Genomic DNA, 19,318 nt, shown 5'->3' on the forward strand with positions numbered 1-19,318 from the left:
AACATTTTAACTTTAGGAATATTGTTAGTGCTAAATTTTTTCAGCACATCAAATCAACGTGAACTAATTTTGTTCTGCGTATCAATGTTATAAATTTATGCACATTAATTTGGTCTTGGTTTATAATATAATTTTCCATACACTTACACTTATTATTCAGAATTATTTACATTTATTCATTTAGCAGATGCTTTTATCCAAAGTGACTTACAAATGAGAAAATACAAGCAAAGCGATATCTCTAGCAGAGAACAATGCAAGTAGTGCTACCATACAATATATCTTTAATTGAATTCTTCAACGTGTGCAGAGTAGAAGTGTAAGAGCCAGAGTAGGTTTTTGTTTGTTTGTTTGTTTGTTTTATGGGTTGGTTAGGTGTTCACGGAAGTGGTGGGTTTTTAGCAAGGGACAGATAGTGTGAAGGTTCTGGAAAGGGACCTTGAGCCACGTTGAGTAAGCACTACTAAGCGTCAGTCATTGATTGATCGCAGATTGCGTGAGGGAACGTAAACCTCAGGGAGAGTGTTGAGGTAGTAGGGTGTTGTTCCACACCACGTCTTGTACATGAGCATGAAGGCCTTGAATTTGATACAGGCGGCTACAGGAAGCCAGTGAAGGGAGATGAAGAGAGGTGTGACATGGGTTTTTTTGGGCTGGTTGAAGACGAGGCGTGCTGCTGCATTCTGAATCATCTGAAGGGGTTTGATGGAGCTGGCTGGGAGGCCCGAGAGTAGTGCCTTGTAACAGCCCAGTTTTGAGATGGCAAGAACCTGGAAAAGTAGCTGTGTAGCCTGTTCAGTGAGATAGGGTCTGATTTTCTTGATGTTGTACAGGATGAACCTACAGGACCGTGCAGTTGTTGAAATGTGGTCAGTAAAGGTCAAGCTGTCATCAAGAATCACCCCAAGGTTCCTGGTTGTCCTGGTTGGCTTGAGTGTGGTTGAGCCGAACTGTACAGTGTGGTTGTGGTTGATTGAGGGGCAGGCTGGGATGACGAGAAGCTCAGTTTTTGCCAAGTTGAGCTTAAGGTGGTGTTCCCATTTCCAGACCGAGATGTCCGACAAGCAAGCAGAGGTTTGTGTAGAGACAGATGGATCGTCAGGCTGGAAGGACAAATAGAGCTGGGTGTCATTAGCATAGCAATGGTATGAGAAGCCATGAGACTCAATTAACTGCCCCAGAGATGTAATGTAAACAGAAAAGAGCAGTGGACCCAAAACTGACCCCTGAGGAACCCCAGTTGTGAGTTGCTGAGTTTCAGAAATACCTCCCCTCCACAGTACCTTTTTCACAACACTGCTGAATCCTCATATTATAATAAGCAAATAAATACGTTATATATATATATATATATATGTTATATATGTTATATATATATATATATATATATATATATATATATATATATATATATATATATATATAAAAGAGAAACTTTTTAATCCTTAAAATGAAGTTTTCTGTAAGATGTTTAACATTTAGGGGGAAAAGTCTTCAGTGTCAGTGCATTGTAACATTTTGTTTAATTAACCTTTAGAGAGAAAAACGGTCATGTTTTTTCATGCCATAGATTAAACCATGACAAAGAAAATAGCAAAGGACCATTCTTTTACATTATTCTCATCGTCCTATATCATAGGGAAAAGAACAGTGCATCCATATTTCCTACAGAACATTTCCTTGAAACAACCATTATTACCAACATTATTCTCTGCCATTTAACATGGGAAAAAAGAAACATCTATATTTCCAAGATATAGCCATTACTCCCTACATTATCCCTTTTAAGAAAACAAGATAATAGGATGCTCTAGGAGTTAACACGCATTTCACAGTGGTAACAGAACAGAGAGCACAAAACACAGAGGATAGAGTTCTGATCAAAAGGTCAAAAAACGTGTGAGTGTGACCCTTTCTGTGCTCCATTCTACATTACATTAATCTCAGGAACAATGTCCAGACTTCCATTAAACAGTGCAAACACAAAACCTTAGATCCCAAAGGATACTTTATCTCTCTGCACCATTTGTCACACAGATGGTATATGCGTGGCTAAATGCACACATGCATCACAGTGAATTACATGACATAATGTGACATATACTGATGTGTTTGTGATTACCTTCAAAAATGTTGTGAAAAGCCTAATTACAGTCATAGTAAAATCGGGGGGGGGGTGTTCATTTCTGCTAAAATAAAAACAAAACAATTTTTTTTTTTAAACCTTTGCTACTGGCTCATGTGTGTAGCTCAGTAAGACTATGATTGCTGGATATTGGTGAGGTGCTGTGTGTTTCATCCTTTGATTGAACAAGTCAGAGCTCGTTTTTGGGGGAAACAAAAACAAAAAGTAAGTTTTTTTTCCCCTGGCCTAGTAACAGAAGGAGAGCAGGGCCAAACAAATGTACATCTGAATGAGGTGGGCCTTGGAGGAGCTCAGAATGACAACGCTAAATACATGAGTCACACAGAACATACACACTGACTAATTCAGAAACCAGTAAAGCGAACCAATCTATTGTTGGACAAAATATTAGACTTTTACAATGCAACTCTCTCTTCAGAGATCTCTTGAAATGATATATTCATGCTCATGTGCCCTGAGAGTAAATCTAGTACCATCTCTGTTTGTATTGCATTATTATATTTATATATCAGGCTTTAAATTTATTACACAAATGAGTTGAAGGAACCTAAATTTGCAAACAATTTGAAGAGAGAAAAGAAGAAAAGATGTTAATGCTAACCCTGCCTCTAAACATATCTCTAAACCATAACTGTAACCTTAACTGATATAACCTTTCATTAGAATTAGCAAAAGTAAGACTAAGATCCATCCATCCATCCATCTTCTACCACTTATTCCTTTGCAGGGTCACGGGGAACCTGGAGTCTATCCCAGGGAGCATCGGGCACAAGGTGGGGTACACCCTGGACAGGGTACCAATCCATCGCAGGGCACAATCACATACACATTCCCACACCAATTCATACACTACGGACACTTTGGACATGCCAATCAGCCTACCATGCATGTCTTTGCACTGGGGAGGAAACCGGAGTACCCGGAGGAAACCCCCGCAGCACGGGGAGAACATGCAAACTCCGCACACACAGGGCTGTGGAGGTGTGAGGCAAACGCGCTAACCACTAAGCCACTGTGCCACTTCTGAATTGAAATTAATTAATAATTTAATATATTATATACTTTTTAATCAAACAAAAACACACAACATAGACACTTTTGAAAAATACTGTCACAATTAACCTTCAGTACATGCTGGTGTAAGAAATTAACAAAAGTGAAGGACAGGATAGAAAACATGTTCTTGTGGCCAGGCGTAGATAAGGATGTGAGCAAGTAAGTGTATGTGTTTGTAATGTTTTACTGATTATTTTATTTATATTTATATTGTGTGTATTTAGAAGGTGTTGTTTGCTGTGTTGTGTGGGACAAAGGGGGGGAGGGGGGGTGTTCTTTCTGTTTGCATTTGTTAGGACATTCCCGCTGGCTGTGATAATTCTTGAATGCCTCTCTTCCTAACCCAAGAAACATTTTATATAGAACCAAATTTGAAAAGAAACCTTATGATAAAGTTTTGCCTACTTGGAGGGATCAGTAACCAGTGTGCAGGAGGTTATGAGCCAGTGATGGGTAAGATTACATAAGATACGTGACTGTAATTTTCATTCAGAAAGACATCTGTCTCGATAATCCTATCACCTCACCATCTGGGGTCACACCTGCATGCAATGTTTTAAATCTTCACTAAAATGTGAAAAATAATTTTATTTCTACATTAGATTAGACTTATCTGTTACAAGTTTACCTGTAATAGCACGGGGCAGTGAAAGGGCCAATAAAATTAAGGTATTACTATTTTTTTTATTAAGAAAGTTTTAAAATAAAAATGTTCCATTACCCAAGCAGGTGCCAACCCTGGATCACTGTTGTTGATGTCTTCTCCATAGAACCGGCAAAGATCACGCAAATCTTCTACAAAAGTGTATAGAGTATAAAAAACATTTAGACACTGGATTAATTATACAGAAATCAGCCATAACATTAAAACCACTGATAGGTGAAGTGAATAACATTGGTTATCTTGTTACAATGGCACTTGTCAAGGGCTGGGGTATATAAGGCAGCAAGTGAACAGTCAGTTCTTGAAGTTGATCTGCTGCAAGCAGAAAAAATGGGCAAGGATCTAAGCGATGTTGACAAGGGTCAAATTGTGATGGCTAGAAAACTGGGACAGTGCATCTCCAAAACAAGATGTTCCTGGTATGCAGTGGTTAGTACCTACCAAAAATGGTTCAAGGATGGACAACCGATGAACCGTTGACAGGGTCATGGACATCCAATGCCTCTTCATGTGTGTGGCGAGTAAAGGCTAGCCCGTGTGGTCCAATCCCACAGAAGAGCTACTGTAGCACAAACTTCTGAAAAAGTTAATGCTGGCTCTAATAGAAAGGTGTTAGAACACAGTGCATCGCAGCTTGCTGTGTATGGGTCTGCATAGCTGCAGACCGGTCAGAGTGCCCATGCTGACCAAAAATAGGACTAAAGCCTTTTAGCTTTTGAAGGACTGAACAAATCTACTAAATTCATTTCTTTTAAAGGACAGAAGTAAACTTAGCACGGCATAGTGACAGCAGCACGACTGAGAAATAGTTGTACCTTATGTTTAAATCATCCGATGATCAGGGCTGATTATTTCCTGTCAATCAAAAGAGGGTGGGAAAACACATGGATTTCGTGCTGTGTGTAAAGAAGATGTCTCTTGTGTGGAATGACGACAAAACTGCAGTTTGTAAGCTGTGTAATCTCTGCACTGATAAAATTTTACACCGGTTATCAGTTTCGGCTGAGAAATTTTGTATTGGTGCACCTCTAAATAATACTCTTTAAAATTATTACTCTTTAGCACCAGGCAGAAATATTTCTTTTTGCAGGTGTTTATATAAAGGTAGATATGCTGTATACCTAGCAGAATGTTATGTATATGCAGTTTTAATATGTGCTAGTACAGTTCTTGAATTTGTAGTACAAGGTGGTGCCATTTTTGTGAAAGTCCGGTTATTTGAATATTATTCCTCATAAGCAACTGTAATTGTTTATTGTAGTCATGCTATCCATGCCTGTAATTCAGATTGGTTCTAAATGTATAACATGCTTAGAATAAAGAACACTGAAAAGACGTTAATGAAACTATAGCAGTGTAGCAGTTTAGGCAGATGTGAAACAAGCAAAACCTACATTAAGTCTACTATCAATCCTATTTGAGTAACTAAAACCTTAAGATATTGTGGAAACATTTTATCTGAGTTTTGAGCAAATGACAAAGCTGGCCTTCACCAACCCTCACCAGATCTGTTTAATTATTACTGGATGGTAAAGAAATGGCACCATGTGAAAGTAAGAGAGGGCTCAGAGCAAATTTTGATTTATAACATATTGCATGTGTTGCTGAAACATTGCACAGGTGCACAACATGAGTCTTCATGTTTGCAGTTTAAGCACGCTTTGCACTTTCTGTCTTCATGTTTTGGAGTAGTGCTAAAACTGCAAACAAAAAGACCCATGTTGTGCATCTGTGTACCGCTGAATACCAGAACCTGTGATGCACTTTTTTTTTAAATGGATTGAAGTATTGCCTAAATTATGCCTACTCTTTACCAAATAAATATTCGTACAAAATAGTTAAAGTGAGAAATGTGAATCGTGTAAATTAATGTTTCCCAACAGTCACGTTTCTGGGTTTCCCCCTACAATACCACATTTGGCCACCAAGAGGCGAACTATTATTTATTACTTTAACCCAAAACAATATTTCCGTCATCTGTTAAAATGTTGACCATTTAATACATCATCTGTTCCTTTTAAATAGTTTTAAATTCAGTCAGTTCATTTATTTAGAAAATGCCTGTCGCCGGTTCACCAGTTGTCCTTCCTTGCACCACTTTTGGTAGGTATTTACTGCATACTGGAAAGGCCCCAAGACCTGCCGTTTCGGAGCTGCTCAGTCGTCTCAGGTCGTCTAAGGTCGTCTAAAGCCTAGCTCATACTACACTAACATACTCTGACCAAGGTTAGTGAATGTGTGTGGTGGAGTTTGTCAGATTAGTGTGTTTTTTCCTTTAAGAGGTTGTTGGGGCTTTTTTTTATGGTTTAGGTGCGGTTGTATTTTTCTGATTGGTTAATCTACGACCTCATTAGCATTTTCTCCTCCTCTATTCGTGTGTGTTCGTGTGTTTTTAAAGATTTTGTTTCTCTGTGTGTTTGTATCGGTTTTCTTTGAGGGCTTATTGCGTTATTACGTGATTACAATGCGGTTTATATATTTTATTAACTATTTAGTGAATAAAACAGTATTTGCAGTCCTCGTGTGTTGTGTAGTGAAGGATGTCCCTCCTCGTGGTTTATCAGCTCAGGTATCGCTTCTCGGCCTTTTGGCTAAGATCAAGTGTAGTATCTGTTCTTATCAGTTTAAACAGTTTTTAAAATAAGAAATTGTTTCATCTGTTTAGTTTATTTATTTATTAATCAAAAAAATGTCTGTAAACTGAAAAGGAAAAAAACTGTGTACACTATGAATATGAAAAGAAAAAAGAAAAAAGTGACAATAAAATTTTTTCGAAAGAAAAATCTGTTCTTATCAGTTTAATATCTGATACGTCCCCTACCCGGGGACCATATATTAAATTGATTTTTGGAGCAGGGAGATGGAATAGGGGCTTGCTCCGTCCACTCCACGCATCGACCCGGTATTGCAGTACTTCCGGGAACGGTGCACCCCCTTTATTATTGTGAATGAAAGATAATGATTGTATGTTAGTTTGTGGTATTAATTATTTACACGGAACTGGACGCCATATTTATTATTAATTTGTTTGTAGAATTTTTGCATTTAAGCGGTTTATGATCTCACTGAATTCACAGTTTACGCTGAATTCATAGTTCATTACAGAAAAGGATTTTTAATTGTTCATAAAGGACCAGTGTGGATTTGTACAAGTCTGTACTTACATCTTAATTTCTCTGCCATGAAAACCAAACACCAAACTCGCTACTCCGACTTTTGGCTGCAGTTTTAAACCAAACTGTACCTGACTACCGCACAGTAAAGTCATTTATTTTCTGTTTTAAAAAATCGTAGAAAGACAGCTGTCTTTATTGGAAGCCTGACTTATAGTGTGCCAAAATCATTTTAAAGGCTAAATTATCGTATTTATAAGTGAATTAAAACACGCATTGTAGTTCTACAACGAAAATAATTATTTCTTGCGCTTGATTTTGCTTAACTTAATTTATCAAACAGTTCAAATTTGTCGTAATATTAATATAAACTACTAATGTATCAATTTATTATTCATAATCTATTAACCACATCAATCATAATTTGTGGCAGACGGAACTATCAATCCGGAACTATATATCCGGACTCTCATTGCGGGTCGGACAGAAACTTCTGCTTTCATGCGAGTTTTTTCAGCTCTCTTTGTTCATAGATTGTGATGATATAATCACTTGTATGAAGCTGCTTTTCTACCTCAGTTCCTTATTTATTTGGTAATTAAATGAATGGAAGTGAGATTTCTTGTAGAGACGTCGTTTTATTTTGGCTGTAACTCGCTGCATACCAAGGGGGCGGGGCTAATTGTAGCGAGGCTTTCAAACAATCCATAAAATTGTTGAAAAAATATTTTTGCTGACTCTCATTGCTTATCGTGTAGCAATACGCTGCTTCTCCTGGACTGACAGTTGTGATTTTAGTGTACATGCTACAATTACAAAAGCCGTTTCCTGGACAGTGTGGGTTTCCTTTACATATTCAGAAGCAGTGCATCATGGGAAGTATTATACTGTTTTGTTGTTAAGAAAATAGACGAACACACGACTTTAAGTGTAATAAAACATGATAATTTTTTCAGTCCTCTTAGGCTGTAGTGTTTTACACTTGGATGTGTGTTTAATATTTCGTGCTATATTTTTCACCATGATGGTAAACAGTGTGTGCTGTGGTGCAGTCGGTAGCCGATAGAACTGCAATTCATACTTACCTGGCAGGGGAGATACCATGATCAAGAAGGTGGTTCACCCAGGGCGAGGCTCAGCCATTGCACTCCGGTTGTGCTGACCCCTGCGAATTCCCCAAATGTGGGAATCTCGACTGCATAATTTGTGGTAGTGGGGGACTGCGTTCGCGCTCTCCCCTGATCTTTGCAGTACTAAAATCAGACTTTCTAATTACGTTAATATAATCGTGGGAATTTAGGAACACACATAAATGGTTGTATCACTTCGTGAAAACTGCAGTCATTCCAATGTTTATAGATTATTAGCAATAAAAAGTAACATTGCCGTGAATATGTTTAAATATCATGACTGATGTAAGGTGTTACACCTTGAGATATACATAAGATAATTTCAGTGTCCTCCTGTTCCTAATTACTGTAAAAATAATCTCTTTCTAAATTCTCCCCATTCATTAGTGTCGGATACCTAATAAAATATTTTTTTTTCTTTCATTGCTACCCTTTCCTGTAGTAAAAGTCTTCCCCTTTTAGTACAGAAGCTACTTAATAGTTATCCGTGGGAATGGTTGTTCAGGGTCACAGCCCGTTTTGGGTGCGAGGTCTTTTTAAAAGTTGTTTCCCAATTTTGGTATGTGCATGGGTTACCTTCAAACTGGTTTAATAAAAACAAGGTTTCCATTAGTAACAACAATATTTCTTTGTTAGTCAGTCAAGCACAATTAATTAATGGTATTAAAAAAAAAAAAAAAAAAAAAAAAAAAAAACAGGACAAATGACCAGAACTTAAGATTAAAGATAAAATCAAGATTTTAAGTTTGTAGTGTCCTGTTTTGTGTATGTTACACAAGTTTATTTATAAATCACAAATGTTGTCTGTGTTCATTGATTGAGGAGGAAAAATCAGTTAAATTGTGAATGTGAAGAAAAAAGTGACAATAAAATTTTTTCGAAACAAAAATCTGTTCTTGTCAGTTTAATATCTGGTACGTCCCCTACCCGAGGACCATATATTAAGTTGATTTTTTTATTTTTTGACGTTAAGGATGCTCTCCTTGTGTTATTTCCGGAAGTGGTCGGTTTTTATTTCATGTCGATATTTAATTATATAATTGCTTGTATTTTCTCATTTGTAAGTCGCTTTGGAAAAAAAGTGTCTGCTAAATGAATAGATGTAAAAGTAATGTATATGTGTAGAGACGGATCTCTTCTCCTGCACAGTAAAGTCCCTAGTGTTGAATTAACACCCAGAGTGTTTATATGAGTCCAATAAACCCTGTAGGGTGTGAATTCAACACTGTGGGTGTTAAATCAACACTGGGGATTTTGCTGTGTGGATCAACTCAAACTGTCAATTGAGTGCTCAAGTCAGAAGTTGTCCCAAATGACATAATATACACTTACACTTACACTATGCACTATACACTCTGCCATCTAGTGTATGGATTTTAGAAGGGTATTATCGTCTCAAATGGCACACTTTTGGTATAGTACTAACCGGAAGTATATGCTGTTTCCCGGTCGAGGGCAAATTACATCAAACACGAAATAGCGAAATAGCCAAACAGATAACAAAGATGAATTGCTACATTTTACTGTTTATGTTAATGGTTCATTTTATGCCCAATAAGACCTCAGTCACCATCAGATGGAGGCGTAATCGTCACAGTCAGGCGAATTTTGCTTGCGCAATTTAAAATCAACATAGTAAGTTGTGGCTGCTGGCAATGTAAACATCTTTTTTTTTCGTTCAGCATCTGAGCCTGATATAGCCCCTCCCTTTCCGCCACGTAAGGAAAGCTGCGACCGTTGAGTACACTGAAATAGAAATACACTGGAATGGCCAATCATAGCGGAACTAGTGATAACGAGGCGAGCTCGCGGGCCGCCATCTTGCTCAGTGCTACATGGAGTCCATAGTTACTGGCAGCATGGCGTCAGATCACATATAAGCAAGGAAAAAGCCCAAACTGAACCAAGGGGCACAGTGTTTTGCCATGGATTTTAGGTGATTAATACAATAGCTAAAGGTAGTCTGTAAAGTCACTTGGAAGGTTGTATCACAAGGTAGTGCCTGAGAAATGTGTGGGATTTTTGTCTGAATGTTTTGAATATATTGCTTATTAACCAACCCTGATGGCTTGTGATACATAAATCAGTCTGCTGAGGTCCTTGAAGTATATACAGACATTCTGTAATCATTTTTCCGCTCCATTTTCAAATGTTATACATTGCCATGCAAACTTTTTTTTAAAATTACAAATCACATCAGTAAAGGATAATTTAATAATATGCACATTAGTAACAGTATGTATAAATATTGATTTATATTTATGCATATATTAATAATATTTATTATGTGTACATATTAATTGAATGGCCAAGAGACTGATTAGAATGAATGGGAATAAAATTCTGCAGATTCTGCACTTGATGAGTTTTTTGTCAAATAATGGTACAGCTGTGGTGGGAAAATTGCCATTGTAAAACTTACTAAAAGGTTACACAAAACAAAATTTGTCTAAGACTGACAGAAACAATAAGCCGTATTTTTTCCCCACCACGGTTGTCAATTTATACCTAAGAAAGTTTATAAATAATAAATAACATTATTTATTTATTTGTTTGTTTGTTTGAATATATTTAACAAGCGTGACCCACTCAGCAGGTGCTGTTTTTCATTAGGGCCCTTGGAATTACAAATTCGTGAAATATATAAGATATCTACAATCTAGATCTATACAAATTTACAAATCAACATTTCAGATTTCTAATCAACCTTACCAACTATTAACATATATACAGATAAACAATTCAGATTAGAAACATTTTTACAATTAACATTTCAGACTAGGATGATATATACAGTTAAGCATATATAATGCTACTTAACATTATATGGAATCTTGTATTTAGAAGGAAAAAAAAAACCCAGCAACAATGTTCAACTGAAAAATTCAAAATTTGTCCATAGTCATAACAGTCAGATATAGAGTTTAAATGAATTTTAAAAATGAAAATGCATAATTGGATACTGAAATGAATTGTGTGTTTGTTCATAATCATGACTTTGTTCCTCTTGACTCTAGTAAAAGCCATGTAGATGCTAATCACATCTGATCTAACACTAATCACATTATTTATCAAACAAGTGTAGAACAGTGCATAAATGTGTGATTTGGGACGCACTAAGTCTAAAAGAAGAAGAAATGACTTCCGGGGTAGCGTAGCTCTCATTACATATTCAGGAGCAGTGCATCATGGGAGATTTCATTCTGTAGTTTTGTTGTGAAGTAAACGAGGACATCGTCAAGAAACGCACTATTCATTATCAGCAGTGTGTAGATTGTGTTGTGTAGATGTGGATGGATGGATGGGTGTGTGTGTGTGTGTGTGTGTGAGATGAGTGAGTAAATGTCACTCACCATGACGGTAAAGGATGTGTGTGGTTGTAGCGGCGCTCCGCAGGCCGTATTCCACTCATACTTACCTGGTAGGGGAGATACCATGATCAAGAAGGTGGTTCTTCCAGGATGAGGCTCAGCCATTGCACTCCGGTTGTACTGACCCCAGCAGATTCCCCAAATGTGGGAATCTCGACTGCATAATTTGTGGTAGTCGGGGACTGCGTTCGCGCTCTCCCCTCATTTTACTGTACGAATAAAAGAAAACAGTAGTTTTGTGCGTTTATAGAAGTTACATTATTAATCCAGAAGGTATCGCCATTATTAAGCTTTTTGCATTTGACTAAACTATTTTTGTTTACTAAATGTATGTATTTGAAAATGTTATGTTTTCAGGAGACAACTTTTAGTATTATGATTTATTAAAATTAGCATGTCCAGGCTAGTTTTATGAGCATGGTCACAGATGAGGATACGAATGTAATTTGCCAAAAAAAAAAAAAAAACACAACCCAAAAATATTTTTTACATACAGTAATGTGGGAAAAATACAAGTACACCACATGTTGACTTTTTTGACATATTTGGATGAGCAAACATTTGATCCTCTTTGAAACAGTTCCTATTAATAATGTTGATACACAATTGACATTTTGTAGTCATTTTAACAATTTAAATTAACAACAAACAGATCAGTCACATGGAAAAAGTAAGTGCACCCCTATATTTATCACATCTTCAAATCCATAAAAGTAGAATCAGGTGTCAGTGATTAGAAGCTGCTTAGGGAGTGCAGGTGGAATCTGTCTTATTTATACCCCTCTTATGTCTAGTGTCTGGTGTTCCCTTTGTTATTGAGGTGTGTGGTGTCATCATGCCAAGATCTAAAGAGTTTTGTAGGGCCTTCAGAAAGAAGGTTGTGGATGCCTATGAGTCTGGCAAGGGATTTAAAAAGATCTCCAATTTAAATTGAAATACATTATTCCATTGTAGGGAAAATAATCTATAAATGGTGCAGATTTCAAATGACTGCCAATTTGTCCAGGAACGGCCGTCCCAGCAAATTCAGCCCAAACGCAGACCATCTGATGCAAACAGAAGTCTCCAAGAACCCCGAAATTTAATCACAGGATCTGCTAGTAAGTCTTGCAGCTGTTGGTACAGTTACGAAAGAGATTTACCTGCATGGGAGGCGTGCCAGGAAAAAGCCTTTGCAAGACTACAGTTTGTAGTCCAGGCCTTTTGGAATAATGTGCTCTGACAGACGAATCAAAGATAGAGTTGTTTGTCCACAGTAACAGCAGACATGGTCGGCGCAGACCAAACACAGCTTTTCGGGAGAAGCACCTCATACCAACTGTGAAGCACGGTGGTGGAATTGCCATGGTTTTAGGTTGCTTCACTGCCTCAGGGACTGGACAGCTTTCATTCACTGATTCAACTACGAATTCTGCATCATATCAAAGACTGCTTGAAGGTAATGTGAGGCCATCTGTCCGAAAGTTGAAGTTGAACTGAAAGTGGACCTTTCACCAGGATAATGATCCTAACCACACTAGCAAATCCACCATGAATGGCTCAAAAAGAAGAAATGGACGGTTATGGACTGGCCTAGTCAATTGTAAATACCAAAAGCTGAAATCCTAAACTCTCATCTCATATTAATCTGGTTAGCACGTTTGCCTCACACCTACAGGGTCGGGGGTTCGATTCCGGCTGGGGCCATGTGTGTGCGGAGTTTGCATGTTCTCCCTGTGCTGTGGGGGTTTCCTCCGGGTACTCCGGTTTCCTCCCCCAGTCCAAAGACATGCACGGTAGGCTGATTGGCGTGTCTAAAGTGTCCATAGTGTATGAATGGGTGTGTGAGTGTGTATGTGATTGTGCCCTGCGATGGACTGGCACCCTGTCCAGGGTGTACCCCGCCTTGTGCCTGATGCTCCCTGGGATTGGCTCCAGGTTCCCCCATGACCCTGAAGAAGGAGTAAGTGGTAGAAGATGGATGGATGGTGTATCACACACACAAAAATTGTTCTTGCTGTTCCATTAGTTTCTAAGGTTCTCTAGATATCTCAGTGGCATCCCACATGTTGTTATGCTGTAGTTAAATGGAGTTGGTAGCTCAGTGGTTAAGACGTTGGACTTTTGATCAGAAGATCATGAGTTCAAATCCCAACAACACCAAGTTGTCATTACTGGGCCCTACTAAATGATCTGCACATATCACTCCCATCCTATATAAACTTCACTGGCTACCTGTCGCATCCTGTATTATATATCAAATTCACTCCATGGTCTTGCTCCTTCCTACATTTCTGAGATACTCTCTCCATATATTCCCACTTGTTCACTCTGATCTTCTGGGTGCGAACTTGTTCCCCGATTTCACCTTTCATCAATTGAAGGCAGGTCTTTTTCTGTTGTGGCACCGAAGTTATGGAACTCATTCCCCCTGGCAATTCAGGACAACTACCTATATCTCAGAATTCAAAACTCAGTTCAAAATCCATTGTTCACCAAATATTATCACTCATAATGTTTTCCTGCTTCATGTACTACTCATGTTTGTCTGTTTATACTGCTTACACTTTCTGTGCTGTCTACATGACGCTAAGTGTCTGTCCCTTGTTATGGATTTGAATGTTGTAAGATTTATTATAACTATTCAACTGCATTGTTTCTTGATCTGGACTGGGCATATGTCCACTGTCCATATGACCCATATGTTTGCCTGTTTTACTGTATTGTTATTGTCTTTAATTGTGAAGTGCCCTTGTGCTCTGGAAAGCTGCTATACAAATTAAACATTATTATTACTATTGAACATTCATGTTGTTATAAAAAGCGACAGTAACTTATTTGCTATAGAACTTTAAACAAATGTTTCACATGCTTCTGTGTGTTTGCCAGAGATGACATAAAACCGACACCACTTTACCTCAACGTCTGACAGTATAATTTATGGTTGAATAAAACAGTGACAGGTCACTGCATATATTCTCTGCAGTACCTTTTCAATGGGTTTGAGAGACATACTTAAGCTCTCACCCAATTGTTTAATTCTTCACTAACAATACCATATTATATTATTCTATCATAACCATACATAACTGTATACTGCATCAACCCAGGTTTTGTTTGCTACTTACACAATCACCTGCACTTACTAATGAGACGCAATCTAAGCTCTAATTTGAAAGCTTTTGGATGATCACAGGTTTGGATTTCTGATATTTTCTTTTAAAGTAAATACAAGCAATACAGTGACTGTAGACTCTCAACCAATCAGAAGGCATAACTGTCTACAGTCGCCGTTGACTTTGCACAACTGTAGACTCACCAATGGCTGTAGACTGAATGTAGACTGCATAATTTCTGGTAGCGGGGGACTGCGTTCACGCTCTCCCCTAATTTTAAATGCAAGCAATAGGAAAGACAGAGTCCTTTAATTAACAGATGAATTACACTCAAAGTTTATCAAAAGCTTTTAATATTAATAATCATAGTAATGTCACACAAATTCATGAAGTGTTTTAAGATGTGTCTGGCTCAGTTTGCTTTCTGTGTGAACGCTCTAAAAACAGTGCAGAATTTTAAATAAATGACCACAAAACAGAAGATATATTGCAACAGGGAAAATAGATTTTTTTTTCTTTAGAAACAAAACTGAAAGACAGTAGTTCAAAGAGAACAGCACCTTCTGTATCATAATCGTAACCAACAGTTTCATTATACATGAAATAACTGATTCAAGCTTAAGACAAAATTAAAAAGAACTTACAGTTTCAGTCGAATGAATAATTCGATTCACACTTAACCTCATTCCAGTAAAATGCCACAGTATTTACAGTTTCATGTGATTTTTCAAACAAACAAAAATGCTTAAAAACCCTCAATATTTGGTTTATGATAACCAACTGCAGTCAGATTTAGTATAACCAGAGATTCTGCCTCATGGTTGGCATAGCGACTGTTCTCTCATATAAAACATTTCAAACAAACTCAAGCACCGTGAAATACGTAGATACTTAGAAACAGCTCCGAATTTATTCGCATTTCCGATTTTGCTGCTAATGTTGGTTTAAAAAAAGGGGCCTTTTGCATCCCTATACACAAGACAGCTTTTAGTTTGACAAACTACAACTGCTCTGCCTTCTATACTCTACAGGACAGAGGAGTCCCTCAGACTCTCCTCATGGGGTTATGCATCAGCCCATGAGGACAGTTTAAAGGCCAGAAAACATTATTCCTTTTATTGACTAAGCACCTCTGAAAATCTCCTTCCAAAACTTACTACAAATAATGGAAAACAGACATCTCTGATGACCCTAAACAAGGAGAATATAATCAATAAATAGAAAAGAAGTTAAATAAAATGTACAATTGTAAAAAAGAAAAAAAGTGTGAATAAATCTATTAAGCAAAAAAAAGAGGTAAAAAAATTCACTAAAATCGACGACGAATTGTAATCTCGCAAAAAAAAAATTATAATGGAAAATGACCTGATGTAATCTTAAAATGCTCTCGTAACAATGGATTGTATTTTAAGTAAATAAAATCATGATAATAACTACACAAGCTTCTCAGACAGTATGTAAAATTGAAAAAGTTTTTTTTAAACCCGTATATTTTGAACCATTCCAAACAAAGTTATTTTTTTTTGTATTCTTAATGCTTTAGAAAAATGTTCATATATCTATTATTAGTATTATTCATTTATATCTTCACTAAATACAAGTCACAAGGCCAATGTGGTATACATCTAGGTTGTTCTAGATTTTAAAATAAATTAATAGAAAAAAACAAACCAGCACCCATGAAAAATATAAACAGCATTTACACATTTCAGTATTCAAGACAGAAAGAGAACCCAAAAGTAATAAAAATGCAAAGTACATAAAATCCAAGATGCCATTTTTGTCATTAATTACAAGTGACAGCACAAACTGCATTCCGCTGTAAAGTCCCTTAACACCAGTCAGAGGTTGACTTATTGGTTTTGTAAACAACGATGTAAACTGGTTTATGATCGGCTGTTCAACAAGTATTAGCAGTAGTAGTAGTATTTTAAAAATGATAAATGCAGGAAAAAAACCCACTAAAGATTTTACTAAAACAAATAAAGTAATTGTCCTAGTAAGCAAGACTTTTGGTTATGGCTGGGGTGGATGGCAGAGTTGATTTCACCGAGAGTTGGAAGCCTAAACACAAAACAAAATACATAAATAAAGTTAATAAATGGTAGTACATTACAGTATAATTCTAATACAGTGTAACTTCAGTGTATCAGATTGTTTGCATATAGTGTAAAGGCTATAAATGAAGTGTTTTTCCGTATGTGCGTTCTCACCAAGCTGAAGGTGTCATAGGTGTTCATCAGGTCCTCGATACGGTATTGTTCCAGCACTACTACGTTGGAGAAATTGGGGCTGCGTTGCCTAGCACAGTCCTCACAATGCACCACATACAACTTCTTACTGCCACTCTCACTCGTCACAAACAGCAGGTTAAAAACCTCCACCTTTAAACAGAAATGCATCATGTAGATCAGGGGGATTCAACTATCGTTTATAAAAAGGCCCAGCTATGTAAAAATCACTTGCTTACACACAAATGAATGGCAGCAATGATTACTACCTTTTGATGCTTAACCATGGCCATAAATAAAACAAATTGTTATATTTTGTTTCATAGTGGTGCATAGTGGTCTGAGTGCTAAGTAAAGTTTTTTTTTTTTATATTTGCCATTCGGGTGACATTTGGCATTCTGTTCTTTGCCAATACGTTGTCAAAATGTATTATAACCATAACAATGACAGTTTCCATGACTACAATCACAAGTTTATGTTATGTCAAATGGTCACAGACTTTAATAGATCTATGTAAGATTTAATAGCTCTTATACACATACATTCACATAGTACTTCATGATCGATGCATGCTTATGTATATTCCGGTAGTTTCAGATGGTTGCGAACCATAGCAGCAATGCAAATATTTGCATTGCAAAAAGTTTAAGCTTGCTTAATCCATGTCAGATAAAAGAATATAATCTTGGAGTTCTATGAAAAGATTGAGATTGTAGTCCATTTTGTTGTTTCTTCTGTGCCCGAGACTGCAGCTGTTGTGACTATAATAATTTTTGAGAACTTGTGGGAAAGAACTTAATCCAGAATGTCATATAACCGCTGAATATTAAACCAAGTTTACTACAGTGACAGGGAATCTGCAGGTATCAGCACTTGAAATGTAATACTTTTTAATACTATAGTCAAGACATTTCCAAAAAAAATTTAAGACCTGCACGTCACTTCAATCAGGCTACAAGATACAGCAGCTATAATGGATTGTGTTCATGCATATACATCCATTTCTGGGTTTAAGTAAACTATAGCAGGGTATATAACTTCTATAGAGGTATATGGGAGACTGTAGCAAATATCCTTTTTGCATTACTATTTGCTCCAACAGGGAAGGAAAAAAAAAATCCAGTATTTCCCTACCAATGACTTTCCAAGAGAGGAAAAAAAAAATATAGAGATGGATTACAGCAGTCAGAAGAGAAAATATGGTGAATTTACCATCACTCCCTCAGCAGCTGTATTTAAAAAAAAAAACCCTCACAGTGTTGTGTTTACCAGTTTTTTTTGGTAATTTAATGCTAGGGTAATGTAATAAGTAGTGTTATAAATGAACATCCATTTTGTAAAGAAAATATTTTTTTTTGTACAGAAGAAATTATATATATTTTTTAAACTTTGCCATTTTGTAATATTACTATTGCACTGAATTATACATTTTTATTTGGGGTACAAATAATAATAATAATAATAATAATAATAATAATAATAATAATAGCAATATAACAATAGTAATATTTCTGACTTAATTCACTTTTATGAGTTAGTCCTTGTGGCTTTTATTTTGGCGGAAAACCGCAAGAAATAAGTCTTGCTCCTTTTAGTTGGCAATATTTTTTTTATTCACTTCTCGTTACCAGTCAGGTGAAATGCTGTAAACCTCTAAATGCACGATATAAGCAACTCAAACTCTCAGCACACACAGAGACGAAGTTGGTGTGGAGCGGCATTTACTGTGAACCGAGCCGCTCTAAAACACTGATGAGTCGCGCACACACTCAGTCACACAGGTTTACCATCTCAAAATGCAATGAGCGAAAAATAAACGGCGTTGGTTCAGTTACAGTTTTAAGACCTTGGAAACGTGGACTTAAGACATTTTAATGCTAATTAAGGCCTTATTTTAACATTAAGGAATTTAAGACATTTTAAGACTTTTAAAGCTCTGAGTAGATGAGACATCTATTCTGAACTAGATGTGGAGAATAACTGTACAGTATTCTTCTTTGTCCACTCATTTGTCCGCTTGTCTATATATTTTATTTTCACCATCAACTTTTCCTTAAACAAGGGAACATGGAAACTTTTCTTTAAAATTTGAAATAAAAAAAAGATGAAAATGTACTTTTATTGGGCCTAGATATCTACAGACAACAAAACATTTCTCCAAAGAGGCTTTGATCTCTAAACAAAGCCACTTTCTGAGCTAATGTTTCTAGTGCTGCAACTAGTCTCTGGATGAGCAACTAAATAATTTACATAAACGCACGTGTTTGGCCCCGTCAAAGGATCTGCTAGACTCTGAGCCGGTTCATGTTTAGAAAACTGAAGCTGCTGAACTACAGTCAGTTTTTCAGGTTTATCGGCCCTGCTACAGAATTTTTCCCCCCCCCCCAAGTACTCGTTTCAGTCTGATAAATACTTTGCTGAGTCCACATGTCTGATAGACCCTCATAAGCTGCGGTTCCACCGCAGGAACTTTCCCCAGGAACTAGGGACTTTTGGAGGTACTGGGTGTTT

At 36.9% G+C, this 19,318-nt stretch overlaps 2 protein-coding genes, 2 non-coding genes and 2 pseudogenes across 6 annotated transcripts in view; 4 read left to right on the forward strand and 2 right to left on the reverse strand.

Moving 5' to 3' along the window:
• Positions 1-27: 27 nt before the first annotated feature.
• LOC128610707 (uncharacterized) lies at positions 28-11,585 on the reverse strand. Its single transcript, XM_053630125.1, has 3 exons — positions 11,463-11,585; positions 3,924-4,034; positions 28-1,103 (listed from the first exon to the last, which is right to left on the reverse strand). The coding sequence occupies exons 1-3, from the start codon at positions 11,583-11,585 to the stop codon at positions 471-473; spliced, it is 867 nt and encodes a 288-aa protein (XP_053486100.1). The 3' UTR covers positions 28-470.
• LOC128610858 (uncharacterized) lies at positions 6,438-6,552 on the forward strand (annotated as a pseudogene).
• On the forward strand, positions 6,627-6,802 carry LOC128610855 (uncharacterized; annotated as a pseudogene).
• On the forward strand, positions 8,057-8,220 carry LOC128610846 (U1 spliceosomal RNA). The gene has a single exon (XR_008386449.1). It is a non-coding gene; the product is annotated as a U1 spliceosomal RNA (small nuclear RNA).
• LOC128610851 (U1 spliceosomal RNA) lies at positions 11,520-11,683 on the forward strand. Its single transcript, XR_008386454.1, has one exon. It is a non-coding gene; the product is annotated as a U1 spliceosomal RNA (small nuclear RNA).
• A 3,227-nt stretch (positions 11,684-14,910) lies between these two features.
• Positions 14,911-19,318, reverse strand: part of kdm6ba (lysine (K)-specific demethylase 6B, a) — a 93,577-nt gene continuing 89,169 nt past the window's right edge. For all 3 annotated transcript variants that reach the window (XM_053629347.1, XM_053629349.1, XM_053629348.1), the window contains 2 exons: positions 16,789-16,959; positions 14,911-16,639 (listed from right to left, as the gene is read on the reverse strand). In XM_053629347.1, coding sequence (XP_053485322.1) covers positions 16,622-16,639; positions 16,789-16,959 — 189 coding nt within the window. In that variant the 3' untranslated portion in view covers positions 14,911-16,621. The remainder of the gene's footprint in view (positions 16,640-16,788; positions 16,960-19,318) is intronic.

Source organism: Ictalurus furcatus, chromosome 7, assembly GCF_023375685.1.
Source record: "Ictalurus furcatus strain D&B chromosome 7, Billie_1.0, whole genome shotgun sequence".
NCBI lineage: Eukaryota > Metazoa > Chordata > Actinopteri > Siluriformes > Ictaluridae > Ictalurus > Ictalurus furcatus.